Source organism: Chiroxiphia lanceolata, chromosome 14 (assembly GCF_009829145.1).
Source record: "Chiroxiphia lanceolata isolate bChiLan1 chromosome 14, bChiLan1.pri, whole genome shotgun sequence".
Lineage (NCBI taxonomy): Eukaryota > Metazoa > Chordata > Aves > Passeriformes > Pipridae > Chiroxiphia > Chiroxiphia lanceolata.
The window spans coordinates 17,920,371-17,947,774 of NC_045650.1; the positions used below are offsets into that span (position 1 = coordinate 17,920,371).

The 27,404-nt window shown below is 49.6% G+C and overlaps 2 protein-coding genes across 3 annotated transcripts; one reads left to right on the plus strand and one right to left on the minus strand.

Annotated features, from left to right (window-relative positions):
- Positions 1-471: 471 nt before the first annotated feature.
- Positions 472-5,374, minus strand: SNX12 (sorting nexin 12). 2 transcript variants are annotated; one of them, XM_032701656.1, is made up of 4 exons: positions 5,237-5,374; positions 3,035-3,130; positions 2,699-2,823; positions 472-2,240 (listed from the first exon to the last, which is right to left on the minus strand). In XM_032701656.1, the coding sequence occupies exons 1-4, from the start codon at positions 5,357-5,359 to the stop codon at positions 2,138-2,140; spliced, it is 447 nt and encodes a 148-aa protein (XP_032557547.1). In that variant the 5' UTR covers positions 5,360-5,374; the 3' UTR covers positions 472-2,137. The 2 variants fall into 2 exon arrangements, with proteins under 2 accessions (XP_032557547.1, XP_032557546.1); XM_032701655.1 differs by lacking the exon at positions 5,237-5,374 and adding an exon at positions 4,607-4,840.
- A 448-nt stretch (positions 5,375-5,822) lies between these two features.
- On the plus strand, positions 5,823-26,655 carry FOXO4 (forkhead box O4). The gene is made up of 3 exons (XM_032701654.1): positions 5,823-6,248; positions 16,298-17,524; positions 21,371-26,655. Exons 1-2 carry the CDS (start codon positions 5,862-5,864, stop codon positions 17,504-17,506), a joined length of 1,596 nt encoding a protein of 531 aa, XP_032557545.1. The 5' UTR covers positions 5,823-5,861; the 3' UTR covers positions 17,507-17,524; positions 21,371-26,655.
- The last annotated feature ends 749 nt before the right edge of the window (positions 26,656-27,404 follow it).

Consider the following 27,404-nt stretch of genomic DNA (forward strand, 5'->3'; position numbering starts at 1 on the left):
TTATGTGCACCGTGCACGGACACCGTGGCAGAGCGCTCTGCTGCAGATCGTGCTGGCACTGGAGCTGCCCCAACGACCCAGTGCCCAGTAGGGGTGGAACACAGCTGACAGAGCTTCCCTGGGCAGCCACCCCTGCGCACACCCCAGGGCAGCTGCCCCGGGAAGGGGTGGGGGCTGCCTGTGCCACTCCGGGGCAGCCAGGAACACCAGCCAGAGGTAACAGGGGAGCAGGAGCAGGCCAGCCTTCCCAGCCCAACCTCGGGGCACTGCCAGCTCCAGACAACGGGACTCTCCAGGCCTTCACTCAGACACACGAAGCAGTGCAACAAGGTGCCTGCATCAGCCTACCATACAGAGAAGGCAGCAGGGCAGGGCTTCCAGTGCAAGGAGGCACTGAGTCCCAAGTGCTGCTTCCCCAACACCTGCCCCCAGTCACTGATAACAAAACAGCCCCCAGGACCAGGCAGAGACTTGGCTTCACAGTGGTTTAATGCGAACGGCACCGGGACGTTACACTGGACAGGGTGCAGACAGCTGGGTGGATGGCAGCCCCACGCAGGGCAGGGGAAGGGGCCGCCCCAAGCACGACCGGCGGCATCGGGAAGGCGGGGACCGAGCCCCTCTGCGGGCACGGCCGCCTCCACCGGCACCGGGCTCCAGCTGCCCCATGGCCCTTTTGGGAGCGGCTCCCTCTCGCTTTCCGCGACTTCTTCCCGTGAGCCACCTCTTGATCAACAGTGCCAGTTCCTCACCAGGAAACGAAGGAGACATTGGGAAGGCCTCAGGGAACGTGCCTGGCAGGAAAGGGAGGGCAGCCACTGCAGGTCTGTGCTCCAACAGAGGCTCAACTGTGTCACCACGAAGTGACCAAGCGCTTATAAACCAGCCAGCCCTGACATGAGGAGGCCCCAAGCTGAGGCTCAACCTCACTCATCACAGCTGTGACAGCTGGGGGAGCCTCCAAAGGACAGTTCTGCTGCACCAAGTCATAGCCTCGTGGTCCCCTCAAGCTCTGAATGCTTCCCTGATCAGTCGTGTGTTCTTGCTTCCACACAAGTGACTGCCTAGCTCACTGCAGAACAGGGGAGAACACACCGAGAGCCATTGTCACTTCTGCTTTGTAAGCAAATGTCTAACCTGGGACTGGCTGACCAGTTTTCTACCATCCTTTTCTGGAGAGCTGGCCTCACCCCAGGCCCCACTGCTGAGCTCTTCCTGTGGCAGCCATTCATGGATGCACCCTATAACTGCTTCCACCAGCCTTCTCTTGCTCCTCCTCAGCCAGACCCGCCTGCTCCTCCCTGCAGCTGGGGTGCAGGATAAGGGCACCAGGTTCAGCCCAGCAGGGTGCTGCAGGCAACACCAGCACAGCAGCCCATGGCACTGTGGCATTTCTGAAACCCTGGGCCAAGGCATCACAGCACACATGGCTACAGCCCAGACTATCCCATCTTCCACGTGCCAAACGGCCCACACAGAGCATCATGAGAGCACACAGCATGGAAACCCCTCAAGCTGCCAGCAGCACGTTAGAAAGGAGGGGGCACAAACACACCAAACAGGTCTGTAATGCAGGAGGCTGAGTGCGGGGTTCGAGTAGGTGTTGGGTCTCAGCACTTCCAGACAGTGAAGAATGGGGGTTTCATGCAGGGTGAATGGGGTTGGATGAGAGACCGACACACCCAGGCACCTACTCACTGGTTTGGATAAACCTTACTAAAACGCTAATACCTGATGCGATCACTGACCAACATGACAACTGCTATTCTTCAAAGTCTCCTGCAGAGATGCTTGGGGCTGCACAGACAAGGGAGCGAAGGTCATCTCATACCTTCCTGTTTAGGGAAAGAGGCAGCTCCTACACCAGAACGCCATAAGCAAGTTCCTGATCCACACCTATCCACATCTGCCCCTAGACACGGGACAACACGCTCACTTGCATAAATCTTCACACCTTTAGGCCAAGACCACAGCCCAGTAGAACAAACTGCTGCCAGTTACAAAAGAGGAAAATACTGAACAAACTGGGAGGTTCAAGAGAGGAAAAGCTGGTTCAGAGAAGACAGATTTAGTGTAAAAATAAATGTCATTTTTGCAGGAGGGAGGGTGGAATGGAGGAAGACAGTGCCAGGTGCTCCTACTGGCGCACTTTCCCTGGGACGTAATTCCTATCAATAGTCTCCTCTTGCAGGAACATATGTAAGCAGCGCTCGTTCTGTGCCAGTGGGTGTCCAGCAATTCTGGAAGAAAATCAGATGTGGAGGTTAGCACAGCTGCCACCAAGACCCCCACACCTCTGTTCCCTGCAGCAGGGAGTCAGGCAGCTGGCTCAGCACATCCACACCGTGCTCAGCCCAAGGTCACTTGTTGGTACAACAGGACCAGTAAGAGATGCCTGAGCACAGGGTGTTCCCTCCCATGCTGTGTCCTGATCCAACACTACGGTGCTGGTGGGTCTCTGCAGCACATCTGTTCTGCTAATGTTCATTGCACTCCCAGGAGAGAGCGTGGAACACAACCCACACTCGAGGCAGGACTTGTTCCACTACCACAGTTTCGTTACCCAGCTGCAGGCACCACCCTTCAGCATTGGCACCTGCCAGCAGCAGGTCAAGACTTCCTCATGGTCAACCCACAGCCCCCTTCCATCAGCAGCAGCCCGAGGCAGAACACAGCAAACCCAGGACGTCAAGCTTACTTGTTAATAAACTGTTCTAGTCCCTGTCTCCGCTCCTCGATGAAAGACTCCTCAAAGATGCCCTCATCTCCTCGGAAGGGGAGCTGTCGTTTCAAAGCTTTTCCAGGCAGTGGTGGCACTACAATCTAAAAGCACAGAACCACCCTGTCAGCAGAACAGCCACCTGCAATCAGATATCCTTTGCTGTTTGATGCTCATCTCCAGCCCCATTATGTGGACAGAGCCACAAAAAGCACCCACCACCACAGCCTCTCCTCTGGGCAGCTCAAGATTACGGCTGTAACTGTTCCCTCATGTCCCAGTTTCAGGAATAGGCAGGTCTGAGCCAGGCCTCACCTTACTGTCTCGTTCCAGCTCATTCTTCAGCCATTCAAAGTCGCTGTATCGTCTCCTCACACACGACTCCTTCAATTTGAAGATTGGGAGGTTTGTCTGTAACGAAGCGAAGCAGTTAATTTGCAGGTCGCTCTGGAAGCCACAGAGCACTTCAACATGCAACTGTAACCTGAAGCTACAATGAGAAAACCAAGCCCCCTGAGAATAAGGCATCACAGGAACACTCAGCTTCCTTATTCAGGGCAGAGAACACCAAAACCCTTCAGATTCAAGCAAGCAAGGCTACTCAGTGCCAGCCATTCCCTCCCCCTCAAGTGACTATTTCAGGAACACCCCCCTTCCCAGGGGCACACACTGGAATCAGTGCTGACAATACAGAGAAGGCTGGTTTTTTTCCCTGAGTTCAGTCCATTTTGAAGTGATTTACAAGAGGGCTTCACAGCAGCAGAGCATAAGAACATCCAACCCGACGCTGGCATCTCCACAGAAGAACTACAGGAGGAAATCTTTTCCCAGCAACTGTTCAAGGCCAGACCTCATGCAACAATCTTCTTCCAGAACAGACCACCTACCCTAACAGGTGTTTTCACATCCATCATGTGTCACTGCATAAATGCAAAGCAATACCCCACCCTTCTCCCCCTGCCCACTGGAGCCCAGCAACTGACAGCTTCACCTTTAAACTTCAACCTTCAACTTCACCTTTATCCCATCGACACAGCCTGAAACATTCCAGGAAATGAGGCAGCAAAACCTTCTGATGGGCAGCACTCGGATGAACACGGGTATTAGTGCAACACGATTAACTGTATTCTTAAGAAGGCAGCGAGGTAAACCCAGCTGCACCTCCGCTGGTTTCAGTGGACTGAGGTTCCCATTGCCACCTGCAGGCTGACGGGAGCCAAGCGCCGGAGCAGGAAAAAACCAAACACCAATTCTTCTTAAAAGGAAGGGGAGGCTCAGCAGCTGAATAACGCCACGATCAGAAACCTAAGCCAGCACCACATCACACACCAAAGGGAGCTTGTTCCAGGGGAAGCTCAATGTTATTTTCTCCAGCTATCAGATGCAGAGCTGTGAAAGGGTCCCCAGTTCAGTGTGGTTAAGGCTCAGTGAACACTGTGAGCGCTCAGCCCGCTGCACACACTCCTGGGTCACAGGCCCTTGATAAAGCAGCCCAGAAGGGCAGCCCGCCTGCAGTGCGAGCAGCTCCCGAGACACTGCTACCCAGTTTTCCTCCTCTGCCTGAGATAACCAGCTCTGTACAGCCATGCCCTGCTCAGCAGCCACCCAGCGGGGCAGTAGCGAGAGGCCGGGCGCAGGACCCTGCTGAGGCAGCACCTCCCTGTCCCTGCGTGCACCAGCCCCGCTGGACGCCGAGCGGCCCCGGCGAACCCCCCAGCGCTGACCTTGAGCCCCGGAGCGCCCCAGCCCGGCGCTGCCAAGCAGTGACACCACCCCGGGCCCCCCCAGCCCCGCGTCCCCGCGTCCCGAGCGCCGCCGCCCCTCCCCGGGCCGCACCCCCGCACGCCGGGGCGGCCCGGCCCCGCAGGCCCGGCGCGGGGGCCGCACCCGCATGCGGAGCTCGTAGCTGGTGTATCTGGCGCGGCCCATGCCCACGGTCTGCGGGTTGAAGATGTCGATCTCGAGGAAGTTGCTGGGCGGCCCGTACGCGTCCGTGAGGTCCTGCGGCTTCGCGTTGAGGCGCCGGGTGTCCGCCACCGCCGCCTCCGACATGGTGGTGCCGCCGCCGCCCCGCCCGGCCCGGCCCGGCCCGCCCCGCCCGCTGCCGCAGCCCGCCCCGCCTCGCGCATCGCCGCGCGGCGCCCGCCCGCCGCCTGCATAAGCCGACACCTATCCAGAGTCCGGGGCCTCTCAGATGCTGCCCTGCGCGCGCACCGACGCGCGGCGCCCGCCCATCGCCTGCATAAGCTGGCGCCTATCCAGGGTTCGGGGTCGCCCTCAGCCACCGCCCTGCCAGCGCCGCCGCGCGGCAGCCGCCTGCATAAGCGCGGCGGGTATTCAGCCCGCGGGGCGCGCCCGGCGCGCCCCGGAATCTGCATGGCAGGTGCACTGCTGGCGTGGGTCCCCCCGCCTGGGCCGCCTCCGCCGGGTCCCCGCGGGCCGGGGCACAGCCTGAGGCTTTGGGGGCCGCGCTGCGCGCTTGGGACGGGAACCGGGGCGAGGGGTCTAGAAACGCACACAGGAACTGCACCATACAGCGTCCGGGGAGCAGTCGGCCCCGAGCGCTCTTCGGTGCGGGGGACGCGGGGCCCGGAAACTCTTTGCGGCGGTTCTGACAGGCAGACCGGGACGAGGACCCATCAGGCCTTGCGCGAGGGTGTGTCCCGGAAATGGGGGCCGGTCCGTGACGGAACGGCGGAGGGAGCGGTGCCCCTAGCCTAGCCTGCGGTGCCGCGGAGCGCTCTGAGGCGGGCGAAGGAGTGGTGAGCGCCGCGGGCCCGCCAGGCCCCACAGGGCCATCACGGGGGCCCCAGGACTCCCCCGGCCCCGTGGGTTATGTAAGCGCGGCCGCCGCGATGCCTGCTGGTAACTGTAGTCGCGCCAGCGCGCCGCCTGCCACGCGCACCTACCGGGGGCGCGCCCCGCCCTCCGCCGCGGGGCACGCTGGCTATTGTGGTCCACCTCGCCGTCTGCCACCGCCCACCACCGCCCCGGCGGGACTACAGCTCCCGGCGAGCCCCGCGCGCGCAGGCGCGTGGTGCGGCGCTGCTCGCTGGTAAACAGAGCGGCGCGGCGGCGGCGGGCCCGGGGCGCACAAAGGGGCGGCGGGCCCGGCGCTCCCGGCGCGGCGCGGGCGGCTCCCATGGCGGAGCCGGGCGGGGCCGCGGCGCCGCCGGACATCGACCCCGACTTCGAGCCGCAGAGCCGCCCGCGCTCCTGCACCTGGCCGCTGCCGCGGCCCGAGGCGGAGGCGGGCGGCGCGGCGGGCGCGGCGGAGGAGGGCGCGGGCGGCGCGGCGGCGGGGCCCGGGCGGGCCGAGGGGGCGCGGGCGGGCGGCGCGGCGGCGGCGCGGAAGGGCGGCTCCCGGCGCAACGCCTGGGGCAACCAGTCCTACGCCGAGCTCATCAGCCAGGCCATCGAGAGCGCCCCCGAGAAGCGGCTCACGCTGGCGCAGATCTACGAGTGGATGGTGCGCTCCGTGCCCTATTTCAAGGACAAGGGCGACAGCAACAGCTCCGCCGGCTGGAAGGTGCGAGGGGCCGGGGCGGGAGGGACAGGCCCAGTGTGGCGGGGCCGGGCCGGGCGAGCAGCGGCCGCGGAAGCGCCTCCCCGGGGCCCGGCCCGCCCCGCGCTCACCTGTTGCTGCTGCCCGGCCGCGGCTCAGCCCTGCCCAAACCCTCATCGTCAGACCCAGCCCGGCCTCCGGCTCTGTGCAGCTGCAGCAGCTGCTGGGGGTGGTTGTGGTGTTGCCTTGAGAGGCTGTTCCCTGTCCTCGTTGCGGGCAGGAACTTTTCCAGGAGAGGAGCGAGGGGCGGCTCGCAGGCTGTGTCCGAGTTCCTGTGCAGGGTGAAGCATCGGCTGTAAGGGAATTTTTTAATCGCAAGGCCGCAGTTCTCCGTCACGTGATGGTGCAAAAGCTCGGTATAAATAACTGTCGTGGCAGGCGTGCTCGGCGTTCGAGAGGCTCCCTTTGAAAAGGGGGCTGTGTCCCGCAGCCCTGCAGGGGCCGTGGGCAAACTCTGCTAGAGTCTGGAAAAGGAAAAGCAATATTCTGCTCCAAAGGCTCAGCATTGCCTTCTCCTCTCGTTCTGGAAATAGGCATGTGCTGAGTTCTGTTTAAAGGACTAAAGGCCTTTTCAGTGCTCTGCAGGTGCAGAGGTGTCCCCATTCCAGTGTTCCCATTCTCTTTAGTCAAACTAACTCTAACAAAGAGAAAGGGAAATGTGAGAGCTGGCTTGCCCGATGTACCGAGGTGGATGCCATGGTGACTGGAGTCTAAACAGCGTGATCTGTTGCTCTCCTGCATACTGGAATTACTCTTGTTTGCAGTATTAGCGGTTCATCCACGCTGCAGTTCTGTGGCAGCTTGAGCCAGGGTGGCTTGGGGCTTCTGTGGCCCCAGCCACATGTTCCTCTCCTTGTGTGACTGAGCAGTAAGTCAGCACAGAGAGTTAATTTCAAATAAAAATAGAAGAAAATTAGAAAAAGGCTGTTTCTGCTAACATGGCTTTCAGCTGGCTCAGCTCTCCAAAGTGGTTCACCACGTGTTTGCCTGAGTGCAAATGTTTGCTCCAGAGGGTGGAAAGGTGGTGAGAGGGGTGCAGCTGTTGCACCTTAGACTGGCACAGGTCCATACAGAGCTTTTCACCTGTGCCATTTGTCTGGCTTGCTGACAGTTCCTGGAGAGTGCATGTAGTTTGACTAAAATGGGTTATTTTCTTTTTCTCCTATGTGCAAGTTAAATACTCCTTATTTAGTTCTAATTTGGGACAGTACTTGGGTGCATTTCCTTACTCTACATATGTTTTGGTGTTCTTGCCTTCTCAGGCTGGGGGTAGTGTCCTGGTCCTGCTGCTCCTGTGTGCAGTGGCATTTTGACAGTGCATGGAACTGGTGCATTTTCTTGTCAGGAGTGTGGCTGTATCTGTTTGGCAGTAGTGCCTGACAGTTCACTGCAGCTTCTGAAATGCTCCCCAGATACTGTGGTGGAGGTGGAATATAGTGAAGTGTCCTGCTGGACTAGCTGCTGGAATAGGTAGACTTCTGGCTCGATTCAGCGTGGCTTTTCTTTTGTTGTATTCAATGTGTGTAACGGGTCCATCAGTCTTTGGTTTTATTCTGTGTTTTAATCATGTATCACTCTTGGGACACGGACAGGTAGATTTAAATTGCAGAAGTTCTCTATGAGAATTTGTGCAGACATGAGAGTGAGGGCCCTGCTCAGATGCTGTTGTAGCTGTTCTGTGATGGATTTTTCAGTGTGAAATATGTTTGTGGTTTTTCAGCCTAGAATAGACTAACTGGCTTTAGAAGGGGAAAAGAAAGAAGTTTCTTGCCAGGAAAGATGAGGGAGGGCAGAATGTCAGCAACTGTGGTGGGAATAGGCCTGTCTTATGATTAGGGCAGTTAAAAGCCCTTCACTTTAACCAGCAAACAGAAAACCATGATAGAAATACAGTTGGAACTGTTGAAATGCCAGGGGGAAATTCTTGTAAAAAACTTGTTTTAGTTTTTAACCAATATTGTCAAACTTTGAGTTGGTCTGTAGAGGGTATGTGGTTAATCTTGTGTGCCCAGGAGAGACAGAGGGGGCTGTGGTGTGTTCTTCCCTCTGATCCATTTTCTTCCCTGTTCACTCTCCAAATCCTGTTGGCAGAGCTTGGCAGGATGTGTGCCCCATCACGTGTGACACAGAACTGACTTCTAGTCCTCCTTTGTGTTAACACACAGTTATATAGATATGCAAGAGGCTTTGTTTGTTTTGCTACTTCACTGTTTGCATCAAGATGCCTTAGACAAAGGCAGGTCAGGCATTTACGGTTTTATAGATATGGAGTCAATCAAATCAGTTCAAGTTGAATTTTGTGGACTTAGAGTAAAATTAATAGGTGCATATTTAAGACTGAGTAAACAAAAGATGTCTCTTCAGCTGAGGAATGAACCTGTCTGGCTTTTCAGTTTTACTCTTCCTTGTTATTTTTAGAGCTGTGAAGCTCTGCTTGCATTTTTTATTATTAATTATATTTTTTTTTTGTAATCTGTAAAATAAGAGAAAATCTTCTTGAGTTGTCTTAACTTCAGTGTTTTCTCAGTTTTGAACTGAATGAGTTTGGATGGAGGACATTAATGTGGAGCTGCTGGTAAAGGCTGATGTAGCATTTTGATGCCTGTTAAGGTGGTGGTACAGCTCTACAGTTCTGGCATTTCTGTCGTGTTTGGGCAGAGCCATACTGATAATATGTCCCATTTGTATGCAGCACAGCTCTAATTGAGATTTTTGAATGAGTAATTAAAAGAAATATGTCTTTAAAAACTTTTAATCTGCTTTAGTTAATATGAAACCCGTAAGCTCATTGTTGCTTCATAATTACTTAACAGCTGTCCTACTCCACTATGCAATGGGGGGAAATACAGCTGTTACAGACTGCCAGGGTGTAAGCTCCACGAATTCCGGAAGAATCCGTGTTGTCGAGGAAGGTGTTGTTTGCTGTTCTTGAAGTGCTTCAAGCACCTTGTAAAGGGCAGATTTGCTGTATGTGCAGCCTGTCCTTTCCCTGCAGTAATTCGTCTGAGGTTAAGAATTACCCAGCCTGCAAGGCATAAGTGCCCTTGCAGGGGTGTGTGTGGGGCTTCTCTGTAATCCTCCCCTCGGTGCTCTGCAGGCTACTCTGTGGATAAGAGGATAATTCCTTCTGGTTTTGAGATTACTCGGAAGAGGAAGGTGTTGAGGGTTTGGGATAAAGCAGAAGTGCATAAACCCTGCAGAAGCAGTTTGCACTGGTTGTCACATCCACAAGTATGAGCAAGTTTGGCACAGTGAGGAACAATATTAAGGACCTGTCTCTTTTAGTGAAACAAACTGTGTATTCTCCCAAAGCTCTTGCCTTTTCCTTTGTAGGAACAGAATGAACTTTAAAACCAACCTTTTCACCTCCCCAAAAGTACTTCACTGAAACAAAAATCAGATGTTTCCTGTGTGTGCAACACAAAGGGAAGAACAAATGATTCTGCACTGCTACATTAGTTATGGGAGGCTGGAGTCACACCTCTGCATCCTCGTACTTCCCACTCACTTGAATTCAAATGTGTGCATGTATGTACACATATGCACGTGCAACATATGCATCTTTATACACGTCTGCAGCAGCTCAAGTAGTTGTGTTACAAATTAAAAATTACCGAGTGTTTGTCTGAAATAGAGGGTGCCATCCATGTGGAAACTTGTCTAGCTCTTAACCTTTATTGGAGTGGGCAGCATTTTCCTGAAAAACCTTCCTTCCATTCCAGGCTTGTGTTACGTGCACACTGCACGTAGCTGATAGTAACTGGTGACCAGATGGATCAGGAGACCTGGCTGAGGGCTCAGTCACAGAGTCACTTGGCTGGCTTTCAGTGCCACAGTGCTGGCTCTGAAGGTCCCCAGCCTCTCCCAGAGCTGAGGATATCTGATCTCCAGGCAGAGCATGTGCAGAGCTCCCTCAGGTTGGAGCAGCTGCTCATCCTGTGGCCCTCTGAATCTCCTCTATGAAGGAGAATAGCCAACAGACAAAAGCAAGCCTGTCCATCTTCTGTATGGTTTCTGCTGTACTACAGCTGATAGGTTCTGCCAGGCTATCTTTATGTACGTAAATTGTGTGAATACTTGTTTTGGTAAAGTTGAAAAGTTTATTGTTTATTGGTGTGTTGACTAGCACTCGGGCAGCTTTTGGGTTTTTTTCTGTAGTCAGATCTGCAAATGAGCAATGATCACTTCCTAAAATAGTCACATTAGTTGTTTCCTTATATCTGCTGGAGTGTTCCCATATCCTTTAAGACTTTTCTTGGCTCAGATTTGCCAGAACCTTAACTTCTTAACTTGAACAGGTAAGGGCCTAAATCACTATCAGGAGAGCTTTCTTTAATTTCACTAAGAAACCCTTTACCTGAGCAGGAACATCTGGTGGGAACACTGGGTTTGCTTTGACATTTGGTAATGATAATTTCAAGATCACAGCATCACAGAATGGTTTGGGTTGGAAGGGACCTTAAAGATCATCTCATTCCACCCCCCCTGCCATGGGGAGGGACACCTTCCACTAGACAAAGCTCCATCTAGCTTAGCCTTGAACACTTCCATAAACCAAAAGGAAACCTAAAACTTAAGCTCAGCATCTTGGCTCTGAGCAAAGTGTAATTCTGCACAACCTTCAGCCTCGTGCAGGTTTGTGCATAGGGGAGGCTCAGTCTGGGGTTGTCTCTGCTGCACAGAGCCATCGACCTCGGTCTGTGAATAAAGCAGGCAACTTTTTGTGACTGTGCTGAGAAAGCCCAGTGTTTATTCCTAAGTTCACGTGCCTGGAAGGATACAATTCCACACTAAACCTTCTGACACGAAAAATGGAGAATGATGTGTTCTAACTTGAATGGGAATAGTGATGTCATTGCTGTCATCACTGGTACTTAATTTAAGTTCAGTTACTCTTTAATGGTGTTGTAGGTGCTGCTTCCTATTAAGTTTGGTTTGTTTTGGTTTCTTGGAAGTTGCTGCCCTGCAAAGGGCAGGGAGGGTCTGTCTGTTTGAATCCGGGGGGGCTGGGGGTGGGTAGCAGCTGCTGGACTCTTGCCACTACCTCACATGGCCCCAGATGCATTGATGTGGTGGCAGTGATGGGCTTAGCCCTGGCAGCAGGGAGATGTTTTCTGTCCCAGCTGCTGACAGCCTGGCTGGGATTCCTTAAAGTGGGGGGGGATAACAAACAGAGGCCGAATGATGGTTGTTCAGGTACTGTACTGAGGAGTCCAGCAAGGAAACCTGAGGAGCACTGTTGACATTAAGAGGGCCTTCTTGTAAGCCCTGAAAGAGTATGAAGCACGAGATTTGGGTTTCTTTTTTTGTTTGAAGCCTTGTTGGGTGTAGCTGTCCCCCTCAAAAGTAGGGAAAAGCTTGTCTTTTATTAAAAATCCATCTACCTCGTGCAGTGCCAGTCAAATTACTTTAAGATTTTGTTACTACTCTTTCCTGCTCCCTGCCAGCTTGTTCTGGAAAGCTGCTTTGCTGAAAGATTATTCCCTGCAGCACAGCTGAATTTTCCAGGCAGTTCTCAGAGATGGCTGCTCCTGGGCTGCTGGTATTACTTGTTCCAACAGGTTTCTTCTGCTCTACCTAATCCTGAACAGCTTTTTTAGTATATGGCTGCCTGTCTTGTAAACTTGTAAATCGCCTCGGTCTTTGGTTTTTAGAGAGCTGTGATCATCTGCTGGCCTCCCACTGAAAGATTGCAGAAAGGAAAATGTTCTTCCTAAGATAGAGATCCCAGTCTGCTGAGCTTGACGTCTGTGCTCATGTGCGCCTTCTGGAAGGGGATTGCTGGGAAGTGCTTTGACTCCCTGGCTCTGGAGGAGTTGTTTACTTGCTGGTGCAAAATCTCTACAAGGAAGACTTTTTCCTGAAGCCCTTGGAGCCAAGTGGCCGGGTGAGTGCTGAGACAGGCACTGACAAATACAGCAGGCGGAGCGTCCTCCCCTCGCAGCCTCCCAAGAATGCCGTGGCAAAGGATAATTCAGCACAATTACAGGCCTGGCTGTGGAACATGGCCCTGCTCTGGGATGAGACCATGTTCTTTGTGTGCCTCCAAGGCAGTGAGAGTTTATTACAGGCAGCTGCAGTGATTGCATATCTTTCCTTTTTTTTTTTTTTTTCCTAAATTATTTCCATCACTCATTCCTGAGGGAGACTTTTTGCGAAGAAATCTGGTGCCTCTGTGGTTTGTAGGATAAACTTGACTGCTCCTGGGAGAATGGCCAGGAAAGGATGGAAGCCACTGTGTCTCCTGGAAGGATAGCTATTCTGTCTTGTGTCTTTCTCAGCATAGCTTGTGCTTGGCCTCGAGTGCTCTGGTAGCACAGGCATTGCATTGCTCTGCCAGGCAGGGCACAGGAGCCTCCTTCTGCTCCTACCACATCAGTGTCTGGAACCAAAGTATGTCACAGGAGGGTGACATCTTTAGTGCAAGGAACCTTAAAGTCTGAGCAAACCATCCTGAATGTTCTGACCCACTCTGAGTTAAACTTCAGTTTTATGGTAGATAACATCATCTTCACCTGCTAAGCTGTGTAGTCCCCTGGAAAGGCTGTCACTGGCCTTCAGTCTTCTCTAGTCACTTCCCCTGAGCATTTTCTGTGGTATCCTGGTGTCCATGGCAGTTGTCCAGAAGGCTGACTGGGCAGGAGAGTTGCTTGCTTGTGCTACCAGCTCCTGTGGCTAATTCTCTGTCCTGTTCAGTGCTGTTCAGGATCCACAGCAGCACTGATGGTGTAGGGGCAGGCCTAAGTATGATGCTGAGAAGTCTTTCTGTCCTTTAAATGCAACTAGGAGTTTTTATCAAGACGATTCAATGTTGTGGTAACTGAGATTTAGAGAACAGTTTGTGTATGCTGCTAGGCACACTTCTGTGCCTGGTCCATGTATCCTAGTTTGTACACACAGGGGTTGGGACCTGGTGAATGGTCCACCCTACAGGGTACAATAAATATCTCTAGCCAAACTTTGGGGGTTTTTTGCATACTATCTGCCCTTAATTTCAGACTGGTTTTGTCTGAATGTCATTTACAGGAATCATCTTTGATCTGTAATGCATTTAGAGACACAGGCTGGCATTTTTTTCATGGCAATACTTTAACATACAGCCATAAGTGCCACTGTAAGATACCTCAATAAATAGCAGTAACCCACCCCTAAGTAGTGGTTGAAGAAGTTCCTTAGGATTTGAAGGATTCCTGCTTGTGCCTCTTCAGGTCATGCTTCCTTATGATCAAAGAGTTGCAGAGTGAAGGCTTTGTGTGTTTTGCAGGTGCTCAGACCAGCTGGGATCCTCCCACACTGCTGAAGTTGAGCATCAAAAAGTTCATGCCATCTGTATGTTTCTGGTTTGAGTTGCTTAATATCAAGAAAGGAAATATGCCAGGGTTGCCTGGGTGACTGATCTCTGTCATTTCCTCTCCTGTCAGGTTTGACTTGCTGTTCTGTGATTATTTTAGCATAATTGATTTGCCCCTGGCTTTCTCAATGAGATTTAAAGGGTGCCCTCCATATGGGAGGTGTATTAAATCATTCAGCAGGAATGATTGTGCCGTCTCACAGCACCCAGGCTGGTAGGTGAGTTGATTCTGTTGTGTTTTGGGACACTCTGGGCTCGAGTCTGCAGTTTTCTCTGCCTCCAACCACACATTCTGTTCCCTTCCTTAGTTTTCTGTGCTTGAACCCCACAGTGAGGCAGTTCAAAAAACAGGCATAAATAAAACAAGCAGGAAAAGTAGTTGTCAAGGAAGGACAGGGCTGCTTTTCGGTTGGGTTTGCTCTCTGAACTAGCTCACAGGGTCACAGATGCTTGTGTTATGGAAGGAGGAGAGTTTGAAGATGAGGAAGGAAGGAACAGTAGAGCAATTATCTTTTTGTACAGCTCTGAGCCATTATGGTAGTTTTGCAGTAACATGTAAAAGCACTGAGACTGTTTCATAAAGGGTACTGTGTTTCACATTTCTTTGTTCATGTTAATCCTAGTCTTATTCCAGTATGTCTTAATTCAAGCTGCTTTTCAGCCAAAACCCCCCAGGAAATTAGTTACTAAAACTGTCCCTTATGATACCCAAAGAGGTGCTAATTTTCTTGAGGTCTCTGTTACTGAGTTGGTTGCACCAGTGCAGTGTGTTTCTGCTGACACAGCAGTTAAAAGCCTGGCTATAGACATGTATGAGAAGGAAACAGAAATCAGTTGTGAAAGTTTAAAATCCTGAACCTACTGATTTAAAGTTCCAACTAAAAACCAGGTGGTTATGAGACTTCAAATGTGTCCTGTGTGTGCAGGCTCTTGGATCGTTCCTGACAGAATGTGATGAGTTCACAGGTTACTTTCAGAATAAATGAAGAATTGGTGACAACCTATTGATTCTTATTGCTGCAGCAGTGGGCATTCAAAGTTATGCACATTTACCTGGGAAAGGGAGTGGGATTCTTTGGAAATGAAAGCAGCAGCCTTCCTGGAGATGGGATACCAGCCTGAGTTACTTCTTTCAAGGCTTGAAGGGAAGGAAAGCTGTGTTTAGAGAAGATGGCAAAATAATAAAACTGTGTAAGAGCATTGACTGACACATGTGCCATCAGGCCCTGGCTCTGCAGTCACTCTCCAAATAAGAACACATGTATTCTTTGATACTGGTTGCAACAAGCAGCCAGTCTTCTCCAAAAGCTCAACAGCCAAAGGAAGCTAAACCAGGATGACTCTCACATCTCCTTCCCTCTCCATGAAAACTTTCCACTTTGCCTGGATTGTTTATCTACATCTGCGTTGTTCTAGGATAGTACTTATGGTGAGGTAGCCAAAATTAGCCTAGTGAGGAGTTTTCCGAGAGGAAAAGGGTGGGGAGAGGGAAAGCAGCAGACAGGAAAGAACTGTGTTGAGAGTTGGTGGAAAAGGATGATAAAAGCACAGTTAATTTGTTCAGAATTAAGAGAGTATGCTTGAAAGCTGAAGGCTGTTATGTATCTTTTAGTTTATAAGAAAAAGATGTTGCTCTTGGAGCTCTTTGATCACTGTTGTGCTACCAGTGCAGCACCTTTTAATGATCTGTAATTTGACCATCTGAACAGATTTGGTGCAGATATCAAACAAATGCACGACACAGGCCTCGGGGGGAGTTTATGGAGGATCTGTTGAGCCAATGAAACTGTTGCTGGGGAGTTTTAGGATTGTAGGATGAAAATTCAGATTTATGATGGCGTACAGATATGTTAGCTTGCAGTTTTCAGCTAAACCAGAAGAAAGGAGCTGGGAGAGGCAAGGAATGTGTGTCTTGCCAAGCGGAAAGATGGGAGAGGTTAAAACTGGCATGTACTGTGTGGGAGTGCAGTATCCACTGAACATCTCACCCTGACAGAAACACACACCGAGGGAAGTGCACTGCCTCTCTGCAGAGGGAGGCTGCCAGTCTCCAGGATTACTAGGGCACTTGTTCCTCAAAGTTCCAGTCTTGTTTCTCTGGTTTTGGGGTGGAGATGATAATGGGTCTACTGAATTAGAAGTGTTTTGCCATTTCTCTTCACCCAGTCTGTTTGATTCACTGCTGTGCTGGGCTTGAATCTGACTAAAAACTGGCCACATAAACATTAAAAACTTCAGCCAGGCTTCTGCTGGGTAAAGGGGCTGTCATAAGGGTAGGAGCAGCATTAGCTGAAATTCAGTTAGGCTCATGTTGAAATTGCAAGCTGTATTTGAGAATTTGCTTACTTGCTCTGTGATGTGCTTGCTTTTTGCAGATTCTGTATGACCTTTAAAGATCCCTTGTGTTAGTATTTTGCCGGTTGAAAGCTGCTAGTTGTCATGGTAGTTTCACCCTTGGCATTGCAGTGAGACATGGCACTGCTTGCTGCTGCTGCCAAGCATGTTCAGACAGAAATACCAGGTTATTATGGGTAGACCTTTGTTATAACTTTCTTCTCTGGATGCTGTCTGAATGTGTTTGTGCTTGTGAGATTTCTAGGTGGGAGGTGTGTCAACTGTGAGGTCCTCACTACCTGTGGTTTTTATATTTGGTTTTTTTCAGAACTCCATTCGACATAACCTGTCCCTGCACAGCAAGTTTATTAAAGTCCATAATGAAGCCACAGGGAAGAGCTCCTGGTGGATGCTCAATCCTGAGGGTGGTAAAAGTGGAAAAGCACCAAGAAGAAGAGCTGCCTCCATGGACAACAGCAGCAAACTCGCAAAAGTCAGAGGTAAAGCGTCCAGGAAGAAGCCTCCTCTCCAGTCTGCACCGGAATCCTCTGCTGACAGTCCTGGCTCCCAATTTCCTAAGTGGCCTGGGAGCCCGTCCTCAAGAAGCAATGAGGACTCTGACGTGTGGAACACCTTCCGGCCTCGAACCAGTTCCAATGCAAGCACCATCAGTGCCAGGCTTTCTCCTATCCTGACAGAGCAGGATGACCTCCATGATGAAGAGCTGCTTCCTTCTCTGGTGTACTCCAGTGCATCCAGCAACGTTCCACCAACTGTGACCGAGGAGCTTGAGCTCATTGATGGGTTAAATTTGATGTCTCCCAGCTCATCTGTTCTGTCTACCCAGCAATCTGCCTCCAGTGGTCAGATCCAGAGAGATTCCAGCTTTTCCTTGCAGAGCCCAAATGCATCTGGTCAGACTTTTGGCAATTCCCTGTTTAACCCTGTTGATATTTCACTGCAAAGTTCTGTCAGCCATTTCTCTGCCCCTCAGACCTTGGAAGCTCTCCTGACACCCAGCTCTCCGCCTCCGAGGGATGTTATGATGACTCAGGTGGATCCAGTTCTCCCACAGACTGGTAACAGGATGAGCAGCCGAACTCTTCTGCTTCTGGGTGGACAAGCTGCCCAGAGTAAGATGAGCTCAGGCAATCCACGAGGAAAGCCTGCAGAGCAGCAGGCAGAACCAGTCGGTGCCAGTGTTTTACCATCAACGCTTCCCATAGTCACATCTCCTCAAAACACTGCCAGCATCACCAGTTTGAAGGCTCCAGTTTCTGCCCAGCCAGTCCAACTGGGCAGTCCAGTGCTTCTTTCATCTGCTAGCCCTGCTCCCTTGGGATTGAACCAGGACAGGCTGCCCACTGACCTGGACATTGACATGTACATGGAGAACCTTGAATGTGATATGGATTACATAATCAACAGTGAACTCATGGATGGAGAAGGACTGGACTTTAATTTTGAACCCATTCTGCCTACTCCTAGCTATCCCAGCACCTCACAGGCCTCCAACCATACCTGGGTACCAAGTTAACTTCAGGAGCACAAAAAGGTAGGTGCAGCTGTGTAAAATGCTACAGCTCTATAGCCCTGTCTGGGATGGTTCCTGTGCCCAACTCTGCAGCAGTTAAAGGTACCTCTCTGGAAGTGCAGATAAAAGCTTTTGGTAAAGAGCCACATTTCCTTTTAAAAGGAGCAAAAGCTGTGTGAAGGTAGGTGGATTTAACTTCCCAGGTAATCGTCTCCTTTATGAAATAGAACAGCAACCTGAATGAAACTCCTGTTGTCTCCTGTCCCCTAGGATGACTGCAGCACAGGACATCGGTCAGCCAGGCAGTGCCTACAGCTCTGCAGTTAACATGGGAGCATGGGCTGATTCCATAAATAAAGACATGGTCCTATATGTATAGAACAGTTGAACTGAGCCAAGCGCAAGCTGTGTTTCTATCCAGGTTATTATTATCCTTGCAAAATTTCCTAGTATGTGCAGTAGCAAAGCATGTGTGTGTCATGATTGCCTGCTTTGCTCTGTGTGTAGCAGGACACAGTCCCTCTGTTATCACACCTTCTGCCCTGCCCTTACCTGGGATAGTGTCTGTAAGGTCTGGTAAGCTGCTTCAGCAGCATTAACTGCTGAATTGCTTGTGTACCCATTATTGGAATGGGAAACAGGAGTCTCTGGTGTGGATGGAGATGGAAGGAGGGATGTGTTAGTGCTGTCCCATTCACAGCAAAGCAGCCTCTTCAGCAATTTGTCCTATTTGCACAAATAGAGTCAGTTTTGCAAATAGTGTGTATGAGAACCAGAGTTAAAAATACATTATTTTCTGAGGGTATGACACCCTGATTTGAAGCATTTTAACCACAGGGGCAACAGAAGAATTAGGAAACGGGAGGTGAAGGCGTACTTCACACTTGGATCTTGGTTAGCTAACAGAAAATGGACAGACTGGACCATAGGCTGGGTACTGGTTGGAAAGTGGAAGCCTTGCCAAGAATATTTCCTTTCTAGGAGGCAGATGCGGTATTTGTTAGTGTTGTAAATTCAACCCCTAGCACTGTCCTTCATCTCTGTTAGGACTGTTTGCAAGTTAGTGACAGAGGCTGTGGCCTTTTGAAGTGTTTCCACTGGATATTGTTCTGAGCTTTTGTGTTGTGGGGGTTTTTTGTTTGTTTGGTAGGGTTCAGTGTTTTGTTTGGTTTTATGCCATGCTAGGGCAGGCCATTATACTTGGGGAATACATTGACTTTTCAGGGACAAAATGTTTTTCACAGGAGTGTTTTTAAAACACATATAAGCTGTCCTGCACTCCTGGGCTGGGTACACAAGACCTCTGCCTACAGAATGAATACCAGGTGTAGATTATTTTTTTAGGAGTGTAAAGCAGAGAAGCTGAGGGACAACTTATCAAAGGATAGGTTCTAGAACTGTTGAAGACATGGATATAATCAAATGCTTAAGAGGGAGAACACAAGCTCATAACAACATGGTGATGTTCCATATTATTACTCTGTGTGAATTGCTTAATCAAAACAGAGGAGCTATGAGATGTTAAAACCCCCGGATTTGCTTTGTTCTACACATGAAATTGAAGTGATACTTTCTGGGAAATATGCTGGACATGTGCTCACTAAAGGAGTGAGATCTGGAACAGGTTCTGAAGCACTATTGTGTTTGAGCAGAGAGCGTAGCTCCCACGTGCCCCTCGGTGCTCTGCTCACAGCACCAGGAGGAGAGGTGACACCCTGCCTCAAGCCTTTTATTCTCTCCTTAGATTATGTTTTGCCTTTTCTGAGCACTGCAAAGCTTTTCCACTTTGCCTGCATGCTGGAATCCATGGAGTGGGATGAAGAGGAGCTTCTTCCTCAAAGGAGGGCAAGGATTGTGCAGAACACTGACAAGACAGAGGGGTGGATCAGGCTTCTAACAAAGGGGGAACAGGGCACATGTGGAGAGAAATAGGAGTGTTCCTGGGAAAAGAAGGCAGAATGTTTTCTCAAATTAATGAGTTCCAAAACCAAGTTTTGGAGCTGCAGACATCAGTGTCTGTGAGGAGATCAAGACTGTCATTTCTCCCTTACTGCAGTGAGTTCCTAGGGTCCCTGTTTGGAAATCACTGTTCAGGGAAAGCATGACTGCCACTGTATATTGTTCTAGTGTGACAGGCTTTTTTTCCTTTCGTATCCTTACTATAAATGTGTTTTTTCCATGTTAAATTCACATTGGCAAAAGGTACTCTACGTGATCACTAACCTGAAGTTGTCCTGAGTAGTTCCTGTGGGCTTAACTTGTTGCCTTTTGGGTCATTTTTGGGTATAATGCTGAGTGAAAACTGTTCATCAATAAATGACAGTGGTCCCACTGATTTGAACAGCTGGAATGAAACTGAACTGGGGAAATACTTCTCTTTGTAGGCAAGGGAAAATCTTTAGGAATAAACACTTAGTCTCTCTGCAGCACTGGGGAGGACATGAACTAGTTGGTGTTACCCTTGGTGCTCAAAGCTACCATGACTTTATCGCCTTCTTGCAAGTTAAATGCCAAAAGAGCTTGTCCACAGCTTCTCCAGGAGTATCTTTGAACTCTGCCTGTGTACTTGGAGATTAGAGATCAAACATTGAAACTTTGCCTCTGCCCAGCAGCAACACAACACCCACAAACCGAGCTGTTTGCTGCAGAGGGAGAAAGTCAGCACGTGAACACTTTCCTTGAGTAGGAAAATATGAATTCTGCAATTTCTGTTGTCTGGTAGCTGCAGCTCAGTTGTAAACCTGTCATTCACTGGTTAAGGGACTAGATGTGCAAAGCCAGAGTGACTTATGGGAGCCTTAGTGAGCAAGGTCATGGGAAAAGAGTAGCTACAGCTGGAATTAGACCATGGCATGCAGGTGCTCAGTCACTGGCAACCACTCATGCCTTCAGCACTTAATGTTAAGTGCCCTCCATTCCAGTCATGTGAAGTGTGGGTGGCCACCCGAATGTCTCTGAACAGCTCAGGGACTTTGGGCTTTTCTTGCTGTGCTCTATCTAATTCCCTTTGGTCCACACACTGGATTTTTATCAGCCAGAACATTATTAAATCAATAAAACCCTCACCACCTTGTAATTTCCTAAAGTAGCTGTTGCTCTGGCTTCTGAGTTACTGTCTTTTCTTCATCAGGGCTGATTCCCTCTTGTAGTTTTTTTCCCTTTTTACAAGTTTTTCATGCTCACTGTCACTGAATCCAGCTGAGGGGATGCCCTACATTTATCTCGCTACTCTGCCTTCCAAAGTGGATCACAGACCTACTGTGGAGGTTTTATGTCAGTGTCTTAAGTCTGCTTAGACATATTCCAAGGCTTGTTTGAACGAGTTGTGACAGTTTTATTGAGGTGAGACAGAACACCTGAGAAGGAATCTTTAGACTTTTGGGGGATTGAGATATCTAAAAATGTTTAATTACTTGCAGTTAGATACAGGATTTCTTTAAATGGGTGAGCATAAACAGTTTTAGTGTGTGATCTCTAAAAATCTCTTTTTTAGTCTTTTCCCTACCAAATGATATTTGTGTTTAAGGTGAAGAGTAATTTTATTCTTCCTTGCTTCTTTCCTGCAATGCGCCTCTGGTGTTAGCCAGGTCCTTCTTTAAGCTTCCTTATCTTGCAGAGTTTTGTTGGTGCTGTCACCTTACAGGAGGAGTGCTTACTTTTACCTTTGTGATTTGGTTTTATCCTTGTCTCAGTTACACTCTGAAGCTTGGAGCTGAGCAGTTGGATCCTCCACTTGACTCTCTGTTGGTCAAGGTCTCTTGTTTGTTCTGTAGGGGCAGATTGGTAGTAATTAACTCCTTATCTGTGCATCTAGGATTCCCACTGAAGCCGAGATCTAACTGGTCACTGTATTTTTCTTCTTCCTAGTGTCCTTCAGGTTTTGAACATTGGGTTCTGACTTCACTCCCCACCCCAGCAGAGAAGAGAATGGAGCACGTTGGATTCAGTTTCCCTGCACATCATGCCTTGGGCAGAAGGGGCTGCCCATCTGGGAAGAAGGGGCAACCTGCATCTGGCTGCAACAGGAAGAGTTTAAAAATAATAATCCTGTTATGTGCCATGGCTCTTCCTACAAACCTGACCCTGCCTTGGACCATCTGGAGAAGCCCATGTCCAAAGAGGAGCCCTGGTAAAAACCTCAGCCAGAAGACTCTGTGCCAGGCAATAGTGTTTTCCTGTGTGATGAGTTGGGTTTGCTGGAGGAATCCCTCACTGGCTGTCCTCTCTCTGCTATGGCAGAAAGTCTCCCAGTGCCTCGGACTGGTGAAGGGCTGGCTCTGCTCTCGCTTGGCTTGCCCATGGGGCAAAGTAGTTGGACTTCTTGATTGAGCCACCAGATGTGCACTTGGTATCCCACAGGTTCACAGAGAAATCAGAGGGAGCTTGTTGGTGGAAGCCCTGTGGGAGAAGGGTGTGCTGTTCCAGGGGTTGGCTTCAGTGTGCCCATCACGGGAGCATCCATCGTCGTTCTGCAGGGAGGGGTGGTTGTGGTATAGAAGGCTTCCTGTTGTCCACCTGGGTGGAACAGGAGGACACTGAGTTTTTCACTGTGCCAACTGAGCCCCATTGAATCAGAAGCGTGTTTTGAGAAGTCCCTATGCTGTTCTCAGCACTTTCCTGATACACCAGGCTGCTGTAAAATAAGCACAGGTGCTAGTAGCTGTTTCTGGGACATAAAAACATCATTTTGGGTTTGTTTTTTGATCTGTCTTGCTACAGCAGCGAAATGGAAAGCCTGGGTGTGGCCTTAACAGAGCCCTGGTTGCTTTTCAGAAGGGCATTTTCTATAGATGAAATATTTTTTTACTAATCTGGGAACTTTCTACAGCGAATATGAAGCCAATGTAATGTGTGTCCCTATTATGCATCTCTCCGTCTGAGAAGGCAACAGAGACAGACTTCTTTTTCAGGGCTGTATTAGGAACAAACACATTTGATGTTTGATAATGTAAATGATTGAGGGAAAAGAATTGGCAGGTCCCCGTGGTTTCAAACCACCTTGGGGAAGAGTTGTACATTATTGTAATCTATATGTAAAAGTAGGTGCAAATTACATCGAAGCTTTTCTAAACCTTTTTGAATATATATTATATATTTTAATTGAAAAATGAGATTATTGGATAAAAAAGAAACAAAACACATTTGCTGCACCTGTCCCCTTGATACCAGATAACACTACAGTATGGGAGGGGGCAGGCCTAAGGCATTTTGGGCCAAGAAGCTGAAAATGTTATTGGAAAGGTGGGAAGGGCACTGCAGTGTGACTGGGGAATGGCTGCTCTCCCCAGAACAGGCGGAGGGAAGGTGCCTGGCATGGCATTCAGCCACAGCTACCCAGTGTTTGCCTCACTGGGCACTCCTGCCAAGCCAAGGGCAGGACGTGAGGGAATGCTAATCATTAACAGCTCGTTCTCAGCTAATCCCTTAAGTAGCTGACCTGCAGCTGATACATAGCACAGATTCCCTAGTCTGCTAAGGAGATGGTGTGGACTGGATCATGCTAGATCTGCTGATACTCAGTATAGCCCTTCTGGAGGGTGTGATCAGTTGTATTTGGTAGCTCACTTGTTGGTTTCTGAGGGTTTTTGTTTTCTTGCTGAAGTTTCTGCTACTGCTGGGGAGCTTGAAGCCTGTAGGCTCACCCTCAGGGGTGTGCCTGGGATCTTGGCTCTGTGTTCTTGCAGAACAGAAGCTGGGGGTCAAAAGATTACTTCAGAGCATTAGCTGACATTTTCCTGTCACTGCTTTGGTGTTTGCAGTGGCAGGATCTGTGGGAAACATGGTGCTTTCATGATGTTCTGATAGGCGTAGCCTGGCAGAAAGACTCTCTAGTCCTTTCTGAAGGTGGCTTCAGTTCAGAAAGTTTGTATCATGCAGTGCAGTGAGCCCATACTGTTTTACCAGCTTGTCTGCTCTGTTTTCATGGGCTTCATTTTCATTTGAGTGGAGATTGGAATAGGAGTGGTTGCCTGGTTACCTGCAGCAAGGAGTCTTCAGAAGTCTTATCTTCAGCATGCTCTGCCGTCAGAGCCTTTGAATAGTTTGATAACCTTTGCTTTGAAGGCTTCCTCCATGGCAGACCTCCCAGTGATGTTTCAAATTTACCCACAATCTACATGTCTGGCCACACCTCATTGTAACAAACAAACAAAAAGGCAGTTCCTAAGCTGGGATTCCAGGTCTTGCAGACTTGAGTGGTGGATGCACATTCTCACTGGAGTTAGTTCATTACACAAATGGATAGAAACCCTTTCCACAAACACCTGATGGCATGTGCTACACATAAGAATCAGCCATTCTGAGCTGCACCTAATAGAGCTGGAAGGATTTATGTCACTTGGCACATAATATGCTGCCTTGTCAGCTTGGGTCCTGGGGGAAGTTGATCCCATGAGCTACAGAGCAAGTGGAATAGCTTCACAGCCATGTATCAAAGGACAGGACACTGCTGTGTGTGGTCATGTTAAATGTGAAACTCTGGCTCGTTTCCCATGAAAATGGAACCCAAAATGATAGGAAGGACAAAATTAGTAGCCAGTGCTTCAGACCTGCAAATTCATGGCGAGCCCCTTCTGGCTGGCTTGGTCTGTGGGCAAGAAGGGCTGTCTGCAGGCTGTTCCATAGTGTCCCTTGACTGTGACAGCACCAGGAGCTGGCCTGGTCTCTCTCTGCAGAGAGCCTGGCCCTGAGCTCTCAGGTAGCACCCCAGGGAGATCTGACATGATCCCAGCTATTACATGTCCTCGGCCTGTTCCAGCTGAAGGAGATGCAAGACCAAGGCTCATCATGGTTGGTGCCCTACAGTGTGAGTTAACAAGAGATCCTGTACTTTGATTAAGGAATAGAGCACTATCTTATTTTTTTCCCATACTCCCAAGCCAGACTTCTGGAAAATCACCTGTCCCTGGGGACAGCACTGGAGACAGGAGCACCTCTGGCTGGAGTCCTGCTGTACCAGGGTGCTGACAGTGATGTTTCTGCCTTGCAGAAAGTCCATGCAGGTGCTTTTTATCTCCTCAACACAGCAGAAGCTGTCAGTGGTTGAAGAAGCCTGAGAGTGCACTAGTGCTGAGGTTTGTGTTCAGAAGACTCATGGAGTGCTCAGTAAACAATGAATGTAATGTTGCAGGGTCAAGCAGGCAACTTACCTTCTCTTTTATGTTTTTAGCAGGATAGCTTGTATTGTGGGCACAGAGGGCAGGGAAGAAGAGAATTCAGGAGTTCTACAAACACTTCTTAACTAAGTTCATTTTCATAAACCTCGAGCTTTTCTAGCCTGGGGTATTTCCTCATAGGACACAGGAGACTTTAAAGTTCCTAAACTGCTGCTTGCTGAAAGGCTATACCTGGCAGGGGGTTGCCCAATATTTGTCCTTTTTTTTTTTTTCGTATTCTTGCTCAAAAGTGTTTGCTACTGGCTGCTGCTGGAGGTGGGATAATGTCTTGGTGGCTCTTCATTCTGCATTAGCACTGCAGGCACCACGCTGGGGAGTTAGTTTTTGCTCCAAGGAAGGATTGGACTGGGATTTTGAGAGCAGCTGTGAGCTGAGTGGATCGGGGAAGGGGCCAGTGACATGGGAGTGATGCTTCTGCAGAGGTACCTGAGCGGAGTGGGCAGGGAACCCTTGGCATGAAGCTTTACTTTGTGCTGTGTTCCTTGTCCCCACTGAGCTCAGGTAACAAGTTTCTCCATCTTCAGAGGATCAAATGCCATCTTTCACAGTGTGAAGCCACCATGCAGCTCAGGGCCACGAAGGATTTGGGTAACTAAACCCATGGAGCTTAGTAGGAGGCAGACTTGTTGCTTTTATTTACACCTGGGTTTAGCAAATTGCTTGAGCTTTCTTTATAATTTAAGGATATTTTACTATGCTCCCAGCTTCACGTGAGAGCTTGGAATATTGAAAGTTTCTTGGAGCCCTTAATTTTCCTTGTTGATGTGTCTAAAAACATGTCATCCTTACCCTGTGCTGCTTTAAAAAGAAGCAGTCAAGTCATCCTGGTGAAAGGAATGAAGCATTCCAGAGCCTGGGTGTATTCATAAACAAGAGTCATAATAGAAGCAAAGTAGCACTAATCAGCTTTTCCAAAGGAAATGCCTAGAAAGCTTTTATGTAGATCATAATTTGTTAATTTTCTTACTTAGTTGCTTATTTATAGCCACACTCAAATGCTTCAGGGCTAGCCTTGCTCCAGGATTGAGGAACCTGTGTCTGGTGCCATGGGTAGGAGTGCCTTGGAAGTGGTGTCCTGGAGTGTCACCAAAATGTGAAAGCTTGGACCCATTATAAAAAAACCCCACCCAAATCAATCAACTCTGGGACATGAGCATGAACAGGGATAGCTTAGGGTTTGCCTCAGTGACATGTCTAATGAAAAACATGTTCTAATTAATGTGGGGAAAAGCAAGCAAGAGGTGACTTCTGAAGCCTGAAATATCTGTCCATGTGAAAGCTTGGTAGTGTGTGGTAACCCATCACCACAGCACTCGGCCTTCAGGAAAGGGATCTCCTCTCTTCACCAGCCTTTCTGTCTTTCCCTGCACCCTGACATGTCTGTAGCTGATGGAAAACGATCTCTGGTCGATCAAAACCACAGCTAATGCTGTGGTGTAAAGCAGGGAGAAGAGGCAGCAGAAGCTGAAGGTGAAAGAGCTGCTGCTGTTGCATTTCTGGCCCTCTGGCTAAGGCAGCGTTACGGCGCGTGGTAGAACAGGATGTCCACAGCTGGTGGTGTGGGGCTCCCCAAGGTGTCTTGAGAGGTTTGGCTACATAGAAGATAGGTCACTTGTCCTGAAAGGAGCCTTCTTCATAAGGCAATGGGGGTGGTTCTGTGAAATGATGCTTCCAGCACAGTGGAGTCTTCACCTGGTGCGACCCCAGGAAGGGTTTCTGCATTGCTAGCACAGATGTCTGCTGCGTACAGGGCAGGCACCACTAGCTGACATAGTTTCCACCCCATCCCCTCTGCACTCTTTCACCCATTTCTCACAATAAATTTTTTTAGAAAATAAACCTCTGCTTTTGTTTGCTCTCTGTAGCAGTGTAACTTCTGAACCATTACAGGCTCTTTGTTACCATCTGTGCTAGCAAGACTGTAGAATGTGCTAGACTAGGGGGGAATGTTTGAAAAATAAAAACCTGTAATCCTCTGCTCTGTGTCTCATCCAGTTTGTTCTGTTTCCCTGGCAAGGACCAGCTATTTTTCCTTGACATTGTCTTCTTTCCACTGCCCTTCTCACCTCTTAGGGCAACCCCTCAGTGAAATGCCCCTTTAGGTGGCCAGAAGTGGAAGGGCTGCAATGTGACAGCCCACGAAGGCTCTACTGTGCTCTGCAGTGTGTAGAGCCCCTTGCTACAACTTACTGGCAGTGGGTAGGATCCATGGGGTACCAAGCCCTAAAACTGACCCTGGGGAGTTTTAACCCCTTCATTCTTTGCCTTTCTAGACCTGAGTGCAGAAGGTGACTCCATTTTATACAGCCACATTCAGATATCTTTGTGTGTCAGCAGCTCTACCTGTTATCTCTGGGAACAGAGAGATGGATTTGCTGCTACTCTCTTCTTTCAGCCACCCAATTCACAAGTAGATGCTGACACATAATTAGGACAGATAAGCACGTGAGTGAGCTTTTATCTTTGCTTACATACTCCAAATCCTCCATCAAAAAAGGAAGGTTACTACAGCTGTGGAGCTTTTTTTTCTGTATTGGAAGATAATGGCTCAGAGCTGACCATTAAAGGGGATATGAATGTCAGAGTGTAAGCCAGGAGCTGGTCATTCCCTGAGACTGCTCAGAGGCCTCTTGGGCAGAAGGCTTCACCTGGGAATGTCAGAGGGGTCCTTCCTTGACATAAGACAAGTAGTAATGGAGATACAGTCTGAGCCAGTGAAGCAGCTT

Excerpts from the sequence above, each read along its gene's own strand:
- SNX12 (XM_032701655.1), bottom strand. The coding sequence starts at position 4,771 with ATGTCGGAGGCGGCGGTGGCGGACACCCGGCGCCTCAACGCGAAGCCG. Across the intron at positions 3,131-4,606 it reads GCTACGAGCTCCGCATGCGG|ACAAACCTCCCAATCTTCAA; the intron begins GTGCGGCCCCCG and ends GCTTCGTTACAG. Across the intron at positions 2,824-3,034 it reads AGCTGGAACGAGACAGTAAG|ATTGTAGTGCCACCACTGCC; the intron begins GTGAGGCCTGGC and ends CTGTGCTTTTAG.
- FOXO4 (XM_032701654.1), top strand. The coding sequence starts at position 5,862 with ATGGCGGAGCCGGGCGGGGCCGCGGCGCCGCCGGACATCGACCCCGAC. Across the intron at positions 6,249-16,297 it reads ACAGCTCCGCCGGCTGGAAG|AACTCCATTCGACATAACCT; the intron begins GTGCGAGGGGCC and ends GGTTTTTTTCAG.